The sequence below is a fragment of the Condylura cristata genome, unplaced genomic scaffold, assembly GCF_000260355.1.
Source record: "Condylura cristata isolate star-nosed mole 26May11 unplaced genomic scaffold, ConCri1.0 scaffold00036, whole genome shotgun sequence".
In the NCBI taxonomy this organism is placed as follows: Eukaryota; Metazoa; Chordata; class Mammalia; order Eulipotyphla; family Talpidae; genus Condylura; species Condylura cristata.
The window spans coordinates 11483469-11503566 of NW_004567137.1; the positions used below are offsets into that span (position 1 = coordinate 11483469).

At 40.2% G+C, this 20098-nt stretch overlaps 1 protein-coding gene across 2 annotated transcripts in view; it reads left to right on the forward strand.

The window, feature by feature from the left end:
• The window catches only part of RERG (RAS-like, estrogen-regulated, growth inhibitor), a 106106-nt gene that overhangs the window by 3427 nt on the left and 82581 nt on the right, over positions 1–20098 (forward strand). For both annotated transcript variants that reach the window (XM_012732787.1, XM_004693249.2), the window contains exon 2: positions 293–455. In XM_012732787.1, coding sequence (XP_012588241.1) covers positions 395–455 — 61 coding nt within the window. In that variant the 5' untranslated portion in view covers positions 293–394. The remainder of the gene's footprint in view (positions 1–292; positions 456–20098) is intronic.

Here is a 20098-nt window from a genome sequence, read left to right on the forward strand (position 1 = left end):
GGGTCAGGAGAGGTCTGCCAGGCCATGTGGATCTCCTCCGGGGCAGGTGGGGATCGAACCCATGCGAAAGTGACTTAAGCTTCTTAGTGCAGTGCTTTAACCTGCTGCGCAGTCAGGGAGGGCCCCGGATCTATCATTTTTTAATTGAAGAGTTTATAGTAAATTATTGTCAGCCTTTCAGGGAAAATCAAAATGGAAAATAAAATGTTGGCTGGCATATAAGTAATATTAATAAATATTTCTTTCTCTAGCCATGAATGAATCATAAAATCTCAAATCTCTTCTTTTTCAGGATTTCAGATTTACAATGATATGGTAAATCCAAAGGCTGGAACCAAAGGTTTTCTCAGCTCTTTAGTTTGAACAACAGTGAACTTTCTACCCAACACTCAGAATGGCTAAAAGTGCAGAGGTCAAACTGGCGATATTTGGGAGAGCAGGTGTGGGCAAGTCAGGTAAGTGTTTGTTGTGGCTGGAGTATATATATATATATATATATATATATATATGTGTGTGTGTGTGTGTGTGTGTTTGCTTCCTGGACTGTGTGTGTGTGTGTGTGTGTGTGTGTTTGCTTCCTGGGAGTGAATGGAATGCTGGTTGGCATGTCTTATATCCTCCTGTATTGCTCTTTTAGATGAAGTCTCCTTATGTGTGTGTAACTTTTATTTTGCATAAACAACTTTTATGTACTTTTGCCTATTTATGATAAAGTAGCTCCATTGATAATACGCAGGGCTATCTTGTCAGTCTTGGAATTCTGAGGAGGGAGATTATACAAATCTCCAAAGAAATAAGATTGTGGGAATTAAAAAATATTTTTGCTGTTTATTCTTGATGATATCCTGAGGGGCCAATTTGATATTTCATTATAGCTTGATATTCTCAGTCACCAGCCCAATGTTAAGCCTTTGTTGCATATTTAATAAATGCCTGTGAAATGGATAGATCTTTACAAGAAACCGAACTGCATCATGGCCAAACAATTCTAAAGTTGGTGAGGACTGGCAAAAACTGAGACTGCGTGACCTCAAGTAAGACAGCTATTGCCAGCACTTCTGGGGTGAATTTAAATGACCAAATTCTGCTTCACATTGGTCATTCAAAGACTTTCTATTCCCCACTTGAGAAAAGATTTGAAGTTCTTTAAGAATAAGGGTGAAGTTAATATGTATTGAATTCAATTTGAAACATATTATCTGATTTTATAATTAAAGAATATTAAAGTAGATGTTGCTTTTAAAAAAAATTTCAGGTAATGTTGCATGATCTCTGCTGAAGGAAACAGTCATAACTAATTGTATATCAAACTTCTGGCTCTTAGGAAGGGATTCAAACAGGTATCTAGCAGTGTGTGTTGATAGAGGGAAAACAGTTGGGATCATCCAACACAACAGATAATCCAAATAATCTTAAAGAAAAACACATATGCAGCTTTTAATTCTGTGGTGACCTTTCCTAATCTGCTCTCTGGTTTGATTTCAGCAGTTAAGTCTTCCCAATTCCAAGTATTTTCCTCTCTCTCTTTTTTCTTTTTTTTTTCTCTGCCATCCATTTCCCTTTTTTCTTGCTGCTGCTCTCGCCTCTGGCAGAATCCATGCAAAGAAAATAGATAGTTGGCCAAGCTGAGAAAATGCCAGCCTTCCCAGATGGAAGATAATTCTACTCCTCCCCATTAATCTCCTCAGTGTTTCCCGATGGCGTGAGAACCTAATTTCTGTAGTTGGTGGAAGGATCTGGAGAATGAGGAAACTGTTCCATGAGTGGAGGATGGAGGAAAGGGAGTGGGTGGGAAGGTCTTTGCTGCCAACTGCAGCTTGTTTAAACCCTCTGAGTGAAGAGGGTCTAGACCCAGGGCTGGCTCTCAATTGCCCAATTCATTCAAAACTTCCCACAAATGATAAGCAAAGGGGGATTCTAACCTTCTACTCTTTACCAAAATAAACTCTACATGGTTTTAAAAGCTAAACATAAAAATGAAAAATTGGTTGAGGAAGCCCTTAGCTGAATGTGCATCTATTCCTTTTCCTTCTCTGCCATTCCAGGGCTAACTTGTACCTTCTTGTATCAACACTGATCCATCAGTCTGAGCTCGGACTTCAGTTTCCTTTGTCTTCCCCCAAATCATTCCAAATATTATTTCTATTCTTTTCCTCATTTTCCTTTAAACTTTTCTTGGTCCACTGCCCCACCCTTTACTTTTTCTCTTTCCAAGCTTATTGAATGTGGGCACTGCCTTTACTGTCTTATTCATTACTTACGACCTGGCCATCTTCCATTGTAATCCTGCTACTGAAATGCATTTCTAAGGTCACACTGATCAATAACCAACAAATCCAATGAACGTTTCTCAGTTCTGATCTTCTGAGGCTTCTTGTTAACATTTCAACACAACTACTGACTTTCCAAAAAGTATTTCCTTTCCACGTTCCTCTGATATCACAGTCCTTGGCCTTCCTGTTCTGTTGCCATTACCCTTAACTGGGTGTCTTCCTCTGCTCATCCCACAAACCAGAGCCTATAGTGCTCCCACACCATCTTCTTGTCTCATTCTGTTCCTTCCTTCTGGCTGAGTCCACACACCTATGCTGAAGGTAACCACACATGTGGAGTACAAGTTCTGCTGGCCTTGATTTTATTTTGTGTAAAGTGCATGAGATGAATGTGTTCAAGAAATCCTTTCCCACCCTAAAGTTCCATACTTCTGAATTCCTGAATCTTCTTTCGACTGATTTTCTGTCGTGCTTACATACACGCAACCATGTTTGCTTACTTTCATTTAGGTGAAAATGTTGATGGCAAACTCCGTGCCTTTAAACAACTGCCCCTCTATTAGTCGCCTGCATATAAACAGGTTTTCCTATTTCCAGAGAGTGTTTTCCTGAGACCGTATAACCACTTCCCAATTTAAAAAATAGTAAGGCTTGACTTAGGCAAGGGAGGAAGACCTTTTCCCATATAGTTCAGTGAAAGCAACCACAGACATGTTCGGGTCTATCAACTGTGAGACTAGACTGTAGCTAGACAGAATTCATGTTATGATTTGGTATGAATATGGATATAGGGTGTCCCTGCCTACATATTTCCACATGTCCACATCCTTGTAGTACAGAGAAGTCGGTCTTTTATGAGTAAGAAATAACACCTGCTGGAATGTGATAGCACTCAAGTGTTTACCCCAAATCATCCTGATCTTCCTCTGGCAAGATCAAATGAGCTGTTCCTCTGCAAATACCCAGTGGCAGCAGCCTCGCTAGAGCCAGCCTGGAAAGGTGAAACAGGTCTCTGCTTTCGAGGGGCGTCTTGGGTGAACTGCTTCAGCAGTCTCAGTTCGCACCTTTCTCCACATTCAATACCAGATTGGAACTTGGGGTAAATAACACCAGACTGCTCATCTGCTAGCAGAAACTAGTATAACGGAGTCAGGAGCATGAGTGCTGCAGTCACACTGTGAGGTCTTGCTCCCAATTCTGCACTTTATTTGCTGTGTGAACTTGGCAACTTCGGTAAAATACTTAACGTCTTGATTTTCTCAAATGGAAGGGAATATAAGAAGGTCTATTTTAAAGAGTTGCTGTCAAGACTGAATGTGTTAAAAGGGCACCTGGCACCTGGAAAGGGCTTGAGGCTCAGGTTACCATCATTTTTGAAATATACTCATTTTAATACATAAGCTGTAGGGAAGCACACAGTCAAGGATATATTTACATGCAAGTAAGTATTTTGCTTCTCAGTAAAGGAAGCTTGCAAAAGAAAATCTTTGCATTGCTCCTTAGCACACCCTCAAAACATACTTGTGTGCATGTGAGAACACACACACACACACACATTCTCTCTCTCTCTCTCTCTCTCTCTCAGTCTCTCTCACTTGAATCCAAAATCTGATTCATGTCCATAGAGTTTGCCTACTGGTGATCATAAGACTTCTCGTGGCATATCTTGGACAGCAATAAATATGCTAATAACATCAATAAATGAACACACTGACATTTGGAAGGACTTACAGTATGTGGTAGATGGATTTGCAAGCACTGGTAACAGGTACACTATATTTAAAAGAGAATGTTAACAATAACCAGATCAGGACTGTATGTGCATGTCAGCATGGACAAAATTTAATAGTGTGCTATTACTAAGGAGCACTGGTAACATGAATAGAGGGGTGTAGTCCATGGCCTTTTGTGTTGAGAGGATTCTTCTTCTTTCTGTCTAACAGTACCTAGCAGTTCTGCCTTAAAGTGAGTTTGCTTGCTGCCTTAGGCACTTGCTGACTTAGCATCCCCACTCTGGGGAAGCTGCAAAGTACAGCACCGTTATTTTCCCGTCCTTTCCATCTTTTGTCCAGCAAGGTCAACATTTCCCTTCACTGGCTAAAGGTAAATCACATAGTAACAAGCACAACAGGATTTCTGTATTTGTATGTATGAGGCTGTAAATTGTCAGACTCCAAGTAATTAAAACAATCAGACCTGCCATAAAACCTAAAGTGCACACCACATTTATTTAAATGTTTCCTGGATTCACATTATTCAAATTTGTAGAAAATGTAGGAGGGACTGAGAGAAAAACAAATCAAATTTTAAATTTAGTTTCACTGCTGACATTCTTATTTCAAGATTGAAGTACTGTGTGCCATAGCTAAATATACTTTTTGAAAGGGCTAGTCTCAATGTTAATTGAGTAACGCTGTCCTCTAACTCAAAAGCCAATTGATGCACTCACCCATGAAGGTTCAAGTTCATAGACTTGGATTGCTGGGTTATAAATTGGGTGTCAAACACAAAGAAGCCTGTAATTTTTTTTCCCTTGGCACAAAGAGAAATGATTCCCCCCCCCTTTTTTTCCTTGTTCTTACCTGTTATTTGTTCTCTAAATTATAAAAAGTTTTGAAAAGTTTCTTTCATTTTCATTTTAAATGACGTTTCTATTAAGCATCCAACACTCCCCTAGCATATCCGTGTACTTTAGAGCTAGTGGATGTTTATGAGCTCTCATAAATATTATTCAAAAACAAAAACAAAAACAAAAACAATACCAACAAGCATCTTGGCTAGTTCAGTTTCCTATGATATAACATTCCTTTGTGTTTCAGAACTTTTTCTCTACTGAGGTAAATATATTCCAGTCAACTCCCTTTATTCAAACAAATTGGGCAGGATAGTGATTCTTAAGTATTGCTGTCAACGTACTTCAAAGGGGAAAAAATGAAAGATTTAGATATTTTGGGTTTTGCAAAAATTTCATTGCACTCATGTCATTTTTGACATGTTCTGTTAATTATATAAAATATTTGCAGAACTTAACATTAATCTATAATACATATTTTTTTTATGTAAAATTATCCTCCCTGTAAAACCAGTGACTGTAATGGACTCCTTGGGAAAATGCATCAAGCTGACCCATGTTTCCAGTAACAGTTGGGCTTCAGGTCCAGTTTGATGACCACAGTGATGGAAACAGCCTCAGCAGTGCACACCATAGAGTGGAGCATGATCATCACTCTGAGCCTCACCTTTCCTTTATGGTCCCAGTCAGCTCTTCAACCTCTTTTTATTTATGTACCTTTGTGTAGAAATGGGGTGTATGCCAGAGGTGCAGGGGATAAAAAGATTCACCAGAGATAGAGTAGGAAGCAGAAGAGGCAGAGTTACTGAAATACACTGCTGAGGGGAGCAGTGGGTGAGACAGGAAGTGTCTTCTGTGCCATGTGGGTCAGCTCCCTGACCAGGGATCGAACTCAGGCTATAGTGGTGATAGTGCTGAGACTTAACCTCTAGACCACTACAGAGGCCCTCTTCAATTTCTTGATCACACTCTTTTGAGATTATATAACCCTAATGGTAAATTTTCTTTGTCTAGGTAACAAGAGAGTAGACTATATTTCAGGAGGGAGGGAGGGAGGGAGGGAGAGAAGGAAGGAAGGAAAGAGAAAGAGAGACAGATCATTTCCTAGGAAGCTAAAACGGAAGGATTCCCAGACATGAAATTCCTTGTATAACTGGTACTTAAAAGAAATAATTGTTTTTTTAATAGATGGAGTCAAACAAAGGAAGACAATAGCGCTAAGACAAATTCAGATTGGGGCTACAGAAAGTATTCTGGAGACATGAACCTGTTCCCCTAAGTCATATACAGCATTATCAACCAATGTTACCTCCATTTAAAAATACAAAGTCATTCTGTCAGCATGAAATAGGGTGATATGGCTAGCTGCGGCTTTTACATATTTATAGCTTCCTTTACCTGCAAAAGGCACAAACACAAAAGGAAGCAAATAGCCTAGGTTAGTGGATTTTCATTTATTTCTCCAAGCAAAAGAAAATTTGCTACTCTAAGAAGAGCAAAAGGATGTTTTCAAATTGCAGGTATATTCTTGTGGATATATATACAAAAGTCAACCCCTGTGCAAAGTGTAAGTTACACAAGTCTTCCTTGCATACCCAGCAGTAAAGAAAAGAAGAGGAATGGCACTATGAGGGATTAGAAAAAGGGGGAAATTAAAATCATAAAAATTCAGTTGTGTATTGGTGAGTAAACATCCTGCAGGTTGCCAATGAACAATTCTTAGGCTTTTCTCTAAAGAAAAACAGAAGCTAAGGGAGAACAATAATGGAAAAAAAAAAACCTAAGAACTGTTTTTTCAAAACCAAAAGGTCATTATCTGTTCCTGCTTTTTATACTGAAATATATTATTGAAAGTCAAATGTCCTTTATTTTTAACCCAGGTCAATTTATTTGTTGAAATATTTTCCTGTAATTAATCACCAGTTATCAATTGGTTCCATTCTCATCTTGACTTATTTTCCTGGCAACTGACAGCGACTGACTTTGAAGAAAGAGAGCAAAGAAAATTGTAAATCATCCTTGTAATTCCCCTTTTTATTCCTGGTATTACTCCAACTATGGGTTAGAGGAAATCAGCCAATGTTCAAGGTGGTACTGGCCTTGAAGCCAAAATTCCAGTGCAAATGCATCTCTGTTGCTACAGCTGCCTTTAGAAGTTGATGTGGTTTCAGAAAAACAGCCATAATTTCTTCCATCCCATTAAAAATGAAAGTAGTTATATTCTAAAGACAAGGAAGCCTGAAATACATTCAGTCTCAGCACAGACTAGACTAGGGTATGGGCGCTCTTGAGAGAGCCCCACCTGAGGTCACCTGCTGGTTGGCGCCCAGCAGCTCTGTCACCCCTCTATGATTCCGTAAGGCTCTTGTCACTTTTCTACTAAACGTTTTAATTTTATATCATCTATTTTCTAAGCAATGTGAACGTTATAAAACTGGATTAGTTTTGTTTTTATGAGAAACTTCCAGTTATCAAAGAATAACCATTGCATTCCCTTGAGAGAGTGGAGTGTGTTATCAATCAATACAAAAGAAGCTTATGAAGTACTCCATTTCTTACAGCTTTAGAGCAAATGTAAGGAAATAAATGAATCACCTTTTGCTCAAGAGTAAGTTTCTTGTTGCTATCAACAGAGAATATTTGACCTTATGTTCTGTTAATATGTGCTAATCAAAAAAAAAAAAAGCATCCAGCTGAACTGACTGAAAGGATTTAGGTTTAAGCTTCAGTTTTATCCCATCTCTGTCCCTTAATCATCTGTCAAATGACATCTTCATTCTCATTCTCTCTCTCTCTCTCTCTCTCTCTCTCTCTAATGCAGGCTTTAAGGTACTTTGAAAAATTCCAAGTTGCTACATGTTGTTCTCCCCCATGTCCCTCGCTGTGTGTTTAGCAAGCAGTCTAACTGGAGTCTGTCTATCACTGGAGACTGAATGCCCAGCACTGGACAGTATCCCCTGAACCCATCACATTGCAGATTGTCCAGAGGTTGTCATTTCTATATTTTAGGAATGTTCACCTTCAAGTATGTGAAAGTATTATAACTTCAAGTATGTGAAATGAACAGACATTGGGTCAGAATGTTTTTTTTAGATCAGAATGTAAGGAGGACAAGCAGGTAGGAGAGCTCAGGAAATAATTTAAGAGCTAGACTTTCTGAAGAAGGAATCATGGAATGTTACAGAAATTTTAGATAACCAAATCTTACTGCTATTAAAAATTAAAGTTTTAGGCCCTCCCTGGTGGCGCAGCGGGTTAAAACACAGCACCAAGAAGCTAAAGCCACTTCAGCATGAGTTCGATCCCCTCCCCGCCTGCCCTGGAGGAGACCACATGGCGTGGCAGACCTCTCCTGACCTGCCCGCTGCTCCCTCCCCTCAGCAGTATACTTTGTCGATCTGCCTGTTCTGCTCCCCACTCTGTCTCTGGTGAAGCCTCTCGCCACCCCTGAGCCTCTGGCCTGTACCCCAGTTCTGTATGAATAAATAAATAAATCTTTAAAAAAAATTAAAGTTTTAAGATTTATTTTAAATTTTGATAAAGACGTCTCAAATCTATATGCAATTGTATCTATATACTCCCCTACACTCTTAAAATAACTTTCATTCAACTATTCATTCAACAAGTATCTGTTGGACACCGACTTTTTTTGCTCTTATCCAGAGTAGAGAACTCTGCACCCTGCACACAGAATGGGATTCACAACATTCTAAAAAGGCAGAGCAGAGGCCTTCTCTGCACGTGATTTATCTCCACAACCTCACACAATATATGATGCTGAGAAGATCCCCATTAAGGCAAATTAAGTTAGACTATGTGGTCTAGTTTGACATACATGCCTTAGAACTTTATTACGAGCATGTATTCCAAATGGTCTCCTTATTATAACTAAAGTGGCTTCTTCAGCTGACCTTGCAGGATGCCAAGAATTCAATGGTTCCATTCCCATGCTCAGCAAGGGCTCCAACAGGATTCTTCAGAGAAGGAACTACCACAGGCACGTGCACACACACACACACACAATACACTTTTATTCTTTCATTCATTCACTTATTTAAGGGGGACAGTCAAGAACGGAGTAGAGGGAGCTGGCAAAGTGGAAACTCGAAGAGTCAGTCATTGTGATCATAAGGCAAAACTGCTTTCACTCCAGTAAACCTTAGCTTTTGTGCTAAAGGTCTTCCAGATGAGGCACACCCACATTTTTAAGGTTCATCTCCTATACGTAAGGTCAACTGGCTATAGAGTTTAACAACTTGTACAAAACAGCTTCACAGTAACGCCAAAGGTAGCGTCTGATCATCGAGCCAAAGTCACAGCAACACCTCCTCTGCTTACTTTACCTTCTTTGGAACCATGGTTCTACCCACTGGCATTAAATGTCAGACAGCTCTCTGTTCCTTCTTCCTAGGACAGCCCTTACCATATGTGAAGCTAGACAGAATGCCTTGATCCAGGCCTGAACTTTCTCTCCTGCCGTCTACTGCAAAATTACAGCATTTACCGTCAGATACCATGCTTTCTAGCCACAGCCTCTTTCTTCTCTGTTCTATTCTACCCATGCACTCCATAAAGTGTGGGGCTGGAAATGAATGTAGATGTTTCAGATGTGGGAGGCCTGGACCAGATAACACACAACAGAGTTTTTGCCAGAGGTGCAGGATTCATCAGAGACAGAGTGAGGAGCAGCACAGGCAAATCGACGAAGTCACTGCTGAGGGGAGCAGTGGACGAGACAGGAGAAGTCTGCTGCACCACGTGGGTCACCTCCCCACCAAGAATTGAAGTTGTGCTGAAGATGCTGCAATTAGCCTCAGAGTGCTGTGCTTTAACCCCTTGCACCACCAGGAAGGGCCCAGAATTTTTGCTTTTAGCACTACTTCTGACACAGCATCCTAAGGTCACTGTCATCTTCAGGTGACAGCAGGTGAAGTGCTGGCTCATGGGGTGTTTACTGCAAAATGAAGCCTTTTTTATTTTTTAGTATACTGTGTTGCTGAGTCAGATGTTTCCAAAGTCACACCCCAGTGCATGTATTTAACCCAAGTGTAGAAGTTTATTTTCATCCTCCTAAATACTGTTTTGTTTGAGTTAACCTGTTCTTCTGGTCTGTCAAGAACTTTTTGGATTCAGCATCTGTTCATTCCTCCCCACTGTCTGTCATCAGGGAAAATGTTGGTTTTGGAAACTTATAGGCCCTTGATGCTCTTATGAATCATAGAATTTTGTATTTTGGTATTATTTAGCTCACTGAAAATAACAAGGAATCTTAGTGAGTTTCTGGATAATCTACAGCTAGTAAAGAAAAACAAAGGAGGTCTGTAGTGCTTGGTGTGGAGGTACTAACATCAGGTCACATTATTTTTGTTCACCAAACAAGTTCTGCTCAGTTGTGTCATAAAAGGGGGTGACCTGGGTGGAAGCCTTACAGTTATAATCCATTGCTCAATATCTCATTTAAATTTTATTATTTCTATAAAAGATTTCTGAATATTTTATTTAATGTTTCTATCTCATATTATAAAATAAAGTTATATAACATGCATATCAGTGATCAAGTTTTCTTGGTCCACATGTCTACTTTATACAGAAAACCACTTTTCAGAGGCTCATTCCAAGAGATAGAGGAGTATATCTGTACTAAAACAGCTGCTTTTATTTTGTTTAGAGTTGTTGCTGCAAATCGAAGCTGTGTAAAGGAAAGTGTCTTCTTTGGGTTAGAGTGGCATGCTATAGGATTACATGGAGAGCTTGTTAAAATATATGTTCAAGATCTCATCCCAAGGTGTGCTCGTTCAGTAGATCTAAGCCTATAATAGTTCCAGAGAATCTGTTGTTGTTGTTGTTGTTTTAATCTACCTGGTCATTATGCTTTTCTTCATTCTACTTTGGTTTTACACTATTGTTGGTATTTCTCTTTTTTAATGTATTTATTTATGCATACAGAACTGGGGTACAGGCCAGAGGCACAGGGAGGCACAGGGGCTGTGAGAGAATTCACCAGAGACAGAGTGGGGAGCAGAAAAGGCAGATCTACAAAGTACACTTGCTGAGGGGAGCAGTGCTTGAGAAAGGAGAGTGATGCTGTGCCTTGTGGGTTACCTCCCTGACAGGGGATAGAACTCGTGTTGGCTGCAGTAGTTCTGAGCTCCAACCCACTGCACCACCAGAGAGGAACCAGAATCTGTTTTTTCCTAATGTGTTTCCTCCCAGATGATGTTGAGGCTTCTAGTCTGGGAACCACTTCTCAGACATCAATATGTTAAGTTTGCTTTATAAGACCATATGGTATTTTTGTAAGTTGCATGTGATATCGATTGAGTACCAGGCACTATCTTGACTACTGGCCATAGGGAAGTAAATGAAATACAAGTTTTCTGCACTCAAGAAGTAGAGAGAACAATACTCCATGGGGTAGAGCAAATGGGAGGCTATTTTGTGCTTCCTTAAGTCTAGAACTTTCATTTACATCATAGAAGGGTAAATTTTGTTTAAAGAGTGTCATTCCTAACAACTATGTCAGGCTGAGCTTTGGTTTTAAGATGCTATTTTGAGCTGTTTGGCCATAATGAAGGTCAGTTGTCCTGAGTGTCTGGATGATAAATAAACATAGTCTCAGGCTCTGGGGCAATCTCCTCTGAGAGAAGCTAAGTAGACCACATAGGAACTGAACCCATAATCTTGAGCTTGTTGCCACCACACTAATTCTAGTTGAGTTGAGACTAATGCAGAGCCAAATTAAAGAAAGATGGCTGTTCTTCCCCAACATTTGGGAAAAAATGTGTTGAAACTGCTCTTTGACAGTTGCATTTCTACAACTTGCGCAAATGGTTATGTAGAAAGAACTACAGTAGTAAGAAAGGTTCATAAGTTTCCACTCTTTGGGGTAGAAAGATAACATCTTTTCCTCAATAATGTATTTCCTGTTTTTTTAACACACACACACACATATTCAAAAGTTCTTTTTTGTTCTATGTTAATGGATAATAACTTAATAGGTAAAAAAAATTAAAAAGTAAGAATACAAACTGTATTTGTTGTTCTGAAGACTACTTGACTTCTTTTTGCATTAAAAACTCCATAAATTACAACTGGACCTAGTAAATGAGCCAGCGTCCTAGACATTTGGCAGCACAAGTTGACTTAGATGTTTTAAAGGAAGATACAGCCACGAATGGTAATATGACTAATGGTTATCTGTTTCACTGCCTGGGACTTTGTTTCTATTCAAATATTTTCTATCTTGATCCTGTTTTTCTAGCAGTGTTCCAAAAAAGGTAACATAAGGAGCACAGTAAGTACACATTTAAATCCTCAAGTCACAAAATTTAACCCATGATTTCTTATGTTTCCCATTCATCAACTTACAAATATCCACAATATTCCTACTCCTATGGTCTCATCTCTGCCCTCTCCATCCTCCTAGGATATACCCTAAAACACCATCATGTGTGGGGAAGTCCAGAGAATCCATGATTGTCCTTGCTTTCAGAGATCTTACTGTTTTGTTGGGCACATGTGACTTACAATTAGTAATCAGCTAGTGATCGTTTGTGGTTCAGCAAGTAATTGATTCTTTTTAACAACTATCTTGAATTCTATCTTGGAGAATTGTACAGCTGCAATTGCAATTGTAGAGCTGCTCAAATAGTACAGAGTTCTTGTATACCCATCTCCCTGCTTCCCCCACAGCTAAATCATACATACCTATATTACTAAGACCAAGAATCAGTATGTATGCCATGTGAATTGCATAAAAAGGTAAAATGAAGCTACAGATCTCAGAATGATTACTTTTGATGGAATTCAGTTTCATAGCCCATTTGAACAGACAATTAGGAAGGGATTCAGAAAGAGGGTAGCAAGGAAGGCTACAGCTTACTATGAGACTTATTCTCAGAAACTTTTATCTTGAGGTAAGTCTAGTTTAGCAGTGTAGTATAGCAGTGTAAAAACATTCTAGCAGTTTTGTTGAGGCTATAAGGCCACTGGAATTCATGAGAGGAAAAGAAACCAGTGGGAAGTATTAGGGAGGCCTTGAGAGAACCAGTGAGACAAAAATAACATGTAGTGGAGCGGAATTTTTTATGCTGAGGAGTCAAACAACTTTTCCTCTTATTGCTTATCTTTCAAAATCATGTTTTTTCCATACCAATTCACATGTCATTATTGTTAGAATTATAAGGGAAAAGAGAAACAAAGTGATAAAAGAAAGTGACAGGAACCGAATGGGGTTAGGAAGGGAGAAGAGCTTTCAGGATCTTACTCATTTTCCAGCAGTAGCAGGAGAATGAGTTTGGAGTCTGACCTACCACTTATGAACTCTGCATGTGGTCAGCTTGCTTAAGAAACTGGGAGCCACAGTTTCTTCTTTAGTGAAATTCAGATGATAATAATGTCTTGTATTATGGCCTATTGGGCACCCAAACTAAAAGAGATAGAATAATCACAGCAACCATAATGATTAACTGATAGTGCTTCTGACACTTATTCTAAGTCAGCCACTACTATGGGACTGGATACACGTGAACTCACATAAAAATTACAACTACTTTATGAAGCTGACCCTATTATTATACCTTCTTTTAATATGAGGGAAAGGCACCTTGCCCTGGGGTCCAATAAATAGTGATACAATTCTGAGATTCAAACAGAATAGGGTTCTAAGGCTGTCTTTGGTCTTATCCACAATAATCTGAAAATTCTAAGATGCTATAAGCAATTCTAGATACCCCCAAGATTTTTCTTCCCCTCTTCTGCCTTGTCTTCTTTGTTACTTAGGAACACTCATTTGGATTAATCATAACCAATTAAATGCACCTTATTTCACTTGAAATTTTAAATTCTGTCTATTACTTAAATACTAAAACCTCTTATTTGGCTTTTGAGGTCCAGCAAGGACCTCATCCTGAAGGAGACATTAAGAGAAAAGGATAGAAATCATAAAGAAAGATGGAAGAGCTTAACATTTAATATGTGAAAAATGTGAAGTGTGTTAAATATCCTCAGTGGAAAGGGAGGATACATTAATAATTTGACCTGGAAGATCCCCAAAAGCAAAACTCAGAAGCTTTTTAAAGATGTGGAAGTCATAGCATATCAACATTAAGGAAAATTTATACTCAAGTCAAATTTTTTGAATGATGGTATGTGTTAAAAATATTAGATTGCAGGGATTTTCTTCATTATTTATCACAATGGGAGGGTGTTTTTTCCTTTGCTGAAATACAAGATGTTCTTGTGAACCAAATAGCTGGAAGAATCAGGCTCCTTCCTACACAGGGCAAAATGCCAGAAGGCTTCAAATATTTTATGAGGGCAGACTGGGTAGGACTAGATCCCATCAGATAACTCGAGATCTTTTATCTGCTGTGAATAATTCATGATTAATTACTTCTGGAGACTTCTAGGTCAATAAATATTGTTAAAGGTCCCTATCATTTATTGTTACCAATTAGTTTTTTTAATTCCATAATTTGTGAGATGGAAAAACTGAATAGCAAAGAGTAGGCATACAGGGGCATGCTGAACAAAAACCCAAAATGCTCATAGTCACTTCAATAAAAAATGCCTCGGAAAGTCATCACCAATGGAAACATTTGATAAAGTGGATAAATGGCAAAAACAGAAACAACCAGATTATGCCCAAGCTCTTGCAATGGAAAGGCTACAAAAGATGCAACCCAGATTTTCACTCTGAACTGACTAATTTGAGGCAAATAATGAGAGTCGGAACTTTTGAGTTGATCAGATCACAGCTGTTAGGCCTTTGTGCAGATGTTGCACTAGGTTGAGAATATAGAGGGCTTTAGGATGGTAGGAATATATTTGCATGTGGAACTCCTGTGGGGACCAGAGAGAGGACAGGAATGGACAAAACAATGAACCCTAAGTATGTCTACATCCTAATCTCAAGAACCTCTGAAAAGATTACCTCACATGTAAGAAGGGACTGTGCACTTGTGATTGAATTTACAACTTGACAGGGGAAGATTATCCTATACTATCCAAATCAGCCCAACCTGATCATGTAATTCCCTAAAACTGAAGTATCTTCCCAGGCTGAAGTCAGTGGATGAGATCAGAAGATAGGTGACTAAGCAGAGAGGGTCTCAGAGATGCAACATTGCTGACTTTGAGAACAGAGGAAAGGGCCACTAGCTAATAGTTAAGTGGACTTTGAAGTTGAAGCAGGCAGATGACGGATTCCCCCCTGGAACCTCCAGAAAGCCTTTGATGACCTGTATGGGAATTCCAACTTGAGCATGGCTTGCAGACACTTTGATTTCTCACAGTAAGAGGTGGATGAGAGGCAAAAATCATACATAAAAGGACTGTTACAGGGTAGCCCAGAGTGGACTGGGCCACCTGTTGGTGAGGCCTCACCCGTGCACTCACAATTCAGTTATACCGCAGGTACACACAAAAGGGTCAATAATGGGTTTATTTACAAAAAGGGGAAAGGAATAGGAAACAACCCAGGGAAAGAGAGTGGTATACAAAGTAACTGGAATATCTTACAGGCTCAGCTGACTGAAAACACTGAGTCACGAGGTCCAGAGCAAGAGAGCAAGAGATGCAATCGCGACCTATTTATCTCCCAAATGTCCCAGAATTCCTGCTAGCTACGCCCTTAGGTCCTTGCAGTTCTCTCCCTGGTACTGCTGGGAGTTGTAGTTTCTAATCACTGGAGTAGGGGGTAGGGTCCAGAAAGCTGGAGTAGGGGGTGGAGTCCATAAGACTCTGCAGAGTTCCTTTAGGACATCCTTCCCCTTAACAGGACTATGAGTCTATGCATATGTGTACCCCTTATTCTGAGGTTCAGAAGAGTTTGTAAAAGAAAATATAGGAACTGAGTCCTAGTCAGATTCAGGGAAGAATAAATGAGTAAGGAAGACCAAAATCTTGCAATATCACACATAGTAAATTTCAGGTCTAGGGAGTCACCCTGAGTGACACATGTGTGGACTTACTCTTGCATCCCTCTTGGCAAAGGAGGAGGAGGTGCCTTTGAAGACTATTCTTGCAGTACAGGAGGTTGGGAATGGTAGGTCAAGCCAACGGAACTACCAATGGAAGCATCCTCCTCCCCAGGAAAGAGAACAGGAAAATGGAATACAAAGCTGTGAATTCAAGAGAACAGAGGCTCCATGTGGACCAGCCAGGCCAAGTGATATTTTCTTAAAAAAGCTTCCCATGATCTTAGGCACCCTGGATTGCCATGGGACCTGGGTGACAGTGCCATTCTGAAGGCAGAGACTTAAAGGAAGCAAAGTTGGTGACAGAGGATAACAACAATAACAACAACAACAACGACGACAACAACAACAAAAAAGTTATTTTTGGGCAAAGGGAGCATAGCATCTGAGTGAGGCTAAGCTGAATGGTGCCCCTGGGTCACACCATCTGAACTTTCTCTCTGCAGAGATAAGGAAGACAAGTGGGAGAGACACATCTGTTCTGCCTCAATCTGTACAGTCAGGGATTGTCAAGGCACAGAAATGACATTCTTAAGCTGACTGAAATTAATATCTCCTATTGTTGTCTAAGTTGGAAGGCTCATAAATGGCAAACTAATCATATATTTAATACAACACCAGATACTTTACAAGTTATTTCATTTATAATATTTTATAAATATTACAGTGTCTTATTTAATAGTGCAACATAATAAGCTAGGTCTTGTTATAACCTCTGTATTACAGATGAGGAAACTGAGGTTCAGAGGGCTTTAACAGCTTGGCCAAACCTAAGAAGTGGTGGCCCAGAGTCTCAACTGGGTATGCTGATCCAGTGCTGGCTCTTCTCACATTCAGACTATGCTCATACTAAGTCCATCTGAGAACTGCTCAATCTCAGCAATGCAGTACCAGTCCCAGGACATAAATATCTGCCAGTGGTTTCATCCTGAACTATTCATGGTTTATGAGTTCTCACTGGCTTTTGAACAAGGCTGCATTTTTTAAATACCTGTTATCTGTAAGTTTTATAGCTCAGTAACCAGACATCTTAGATTCAAATTCTGACTCCATTGCTTCTGGCTGCATAGAATATACAGAATGTGTGTGTGTGTGTGTGTGTGTGTGTGTGTGTGTGTGTTCACAGCAACAGCCCTAGCATGCAGACTAAAGTGCTCAATATAGGTATTCAACAAATATTTGGAGAATAAAAGACTGATTTAGTGATCATTGTATTAAGTGGAATCATCCTTGTACAGACTTTGAACAGTGCCTGACTTCTAATAAATGCTCCGTGTTAGTGGTGGTTATTAAGTTGGAGACCAAAGCCATGACTCTGTGACTGTGAAGGCCTAAGGTCCCTGAGTTCTTACGACAAGGAGGTTTGGTTATTTTAGAGAACCTTCCTTCCTCTCGGTTTTTGGCCTTTCTCACTTTCCTCTCATCCTTATCTAGTACTGGTTTGTTTCAGTGACAGCAATTAAGAAGTACTACACAGTATGTATAAAAATAAACTGTTATGAATGCTTAAGAATAATCTTTCCTATTCAATATAATTATGTATAAAATAGCTTTCTCTGAATGAAATACTGACAGTAATTGAGCAATCGACATTTTAAAGTCTTTAAAAATAATTTCTCATCGCAGAGAGGTGGTAAACGCTCAGCAATCATCAGAAGCTTTCCTTCACTAGGATGTTTACTTGCATTGACTCTGAGAATATTTCTGGTGCAAGGTCCACAGTCTTGGACATAGATGACTAATTGACCTTTACACCAGGGCTTTAAACTTGAACACAGTGGCTAATAGAAGTCTAAGCTTGGACTTGCATTTGTTCCCTCTGGGGCAAAGAATGATTGAGACAAGGTGTCATTTTCTAGCATGCTAATGCCAACAACTGGTAAAGTTACAAGTTGATGTTAACTATCTCTGTCCAGGAAGTTAAGGTCAAGTATTCAGTTGGAAAAGCTGTGTCTGAGGAGAACAAAATGTTCTGTTTTTCCCATAAATAAATAAAAGCTGTGCATCCACACCATTTCTCTGGGACGGGCTGCGTGCTCATTCCTACATCTCTCTACTCCTGGGCTGCTGTCTCAATTGACTTAAGAGGAATCCTGCTCAATGGAGGTATCACTCCTGTAAACTAAAGAGGTATCACTCCTGTAAACTTGTAGAGGAAGAGCCCCCCCTGTCCAGAGTTAAAATGTCCTGAAAAAAAGGCAGGAGGCCATTGGACCAGAGGTGGGCTAAGGTCACACACGCAGCTTCAGGAGTGTGGCTTTATTTAGCTGGGAAGTGCATGCAGCGCATGAACACTGTGGGTGGGCGGCTGCGTCCCCTTCACATTTCTGCCCACTCAGCTGGCAAAGTAGCGGAAGACATGCAGAGCACAAAGCTGTCCCGCAGACCGGCTCTTCACCCTAAGTTGTTCTGACACATTAAACGTGATTCGGGCATCAAGGCATAGGAGGGGAAATGAAACTGGGAACCTGGAGAGAACCACCTATGGGCAATGTATTCATGGCCAGTGATCCAGTGATGCATCTTCCAGGTATCTGCTTCCCTCCGTTTGGTGCCATATGGCAGCCTTCACTGGTTTCCTCCCACCTTCCTAATTTTCATTTGACCTGACCTCAGTTCAAACTGAGACAAATGAACTAATGGATTTGGGTAATTAACTAAACCAACAGGTTGGATGGAGGGGTGGGGGGGGGGAGCAAAACAGAAACACATAATGAAGCTTTCTGTGCACAAGCAAGACAAGTAGAGCTTGTCCAGGTTTCAGAGCCAGGATACCGTTTTTCAGAGAGCAGGGTGAAGGCCACCTACTTAGCAGGAAGAAAATGAGTGGGCAGAAACTACTGATTGATATGCAATGACCTCTCTCTTTTGGTCCAACCCTCCTTTCCTAATGAGGCATGGATACTGGTGTCAGAGAACCAGAATGTGGGGTGAAAAGGTGAAAAGAACAGGTGAAGTGGTCCTATGAAGTTGGCATCATTTCATGGCTCACCCTCAGTCAATTGGCTCTTACCCAGAACACCACTCCTAAAGACACTGTGGGAATCTCAATTCTGCCACCACCTATAGATAGCTATTTAGAATCTTCCTGTTTCTGCAATTATGAGTTCCCTAGCAGTGACTATGATACCTAGGAGGATATTCTTCCTGTCACTTTGCAAGCATTAATTTGACAAGCTACCTGGATACGTGGGGAAGGCAGTGAGGGGCCATAAACTTCTCCAGGAGTGTATGCTAGAAGAAAACATACACAGATGTTAAAAAAAAAAAAAAACCCTCTTAATTTCTGATGGAGGTACAGGGGCAAATCCTTGACCTAAGTTACCAAGTGCCATGTAGCAAGCTGGAAGTTGCCTTGCAGAGGTAGCAGGTGTTGAGATGGTAATTACGGTAATTCTAACAGTAGGATTCTCCTTATGGATTTCATCAGTTTTCAGCGGTCAAGCATTGACCCAGTATCCCACACCAGCCCAAGGGTGACAATGGGCATTGCAAGAGACCCTGCTGTGGTCAGCAGGGTTGCTTTTAAGGAATAAACCAAATATAACTCCTTCTTTGGCAAAAGTGAGCCGCACATCATTTTAAGCACTCATGGGGAAAGATGGGCTCCAAGATGTAAATATCATCAGGACTGTACACGTGGTGCGAGAACTGGGGCCCACGAAGTGCCGGTCAACAACGAAGCATTACCCACAGAGATTTCACTGAATAACCACCTTTTACCTTTTTCAGATCAGAATTCCTTTTATTAGACTGATAAATCTAATAAAATTAGATTTTCTAATAAAATCTATCAAAAGTAGACATTCTGAGGGCAGAACCTATGCCTTTTGAGAAATGGAGGCAACAGACAGTGGGTGAAAGAGTAGGAAAAGAGGATTTCAACAAAAGGTGTGTCTCTGGCTTCTGAGTAACCATTAACGATGGAGCTTAACTGTCCATTGCCTTTGCTCCCCCTACAACAGGCCTGAAATGTGCTGTCGAAGGAAGTCAGAGTTTGTTGTCTAGAAAGCAGCCCGATTCCTGTGGACATGTGCAGGCCAGCGTAGGTGTGCTCCAGCTGTGGGCCTCCCACCCCCCATCTTCAGCACAGGTCTTAGCATCATCTCCCCACAGTCCTCAAAACAGGGAAATCATCTTAAATCCTTATACAGAGTTTGTGAGTCATTGTTTTGATCGTTCTTGTAAAGGTACTTACTTTTGTGTGTGTGTGCTGGCAAAGTGAAATCTCAGCTTTAAATCCTCTGGGGGAGGGGTGGGAAAGTAGAGAATAA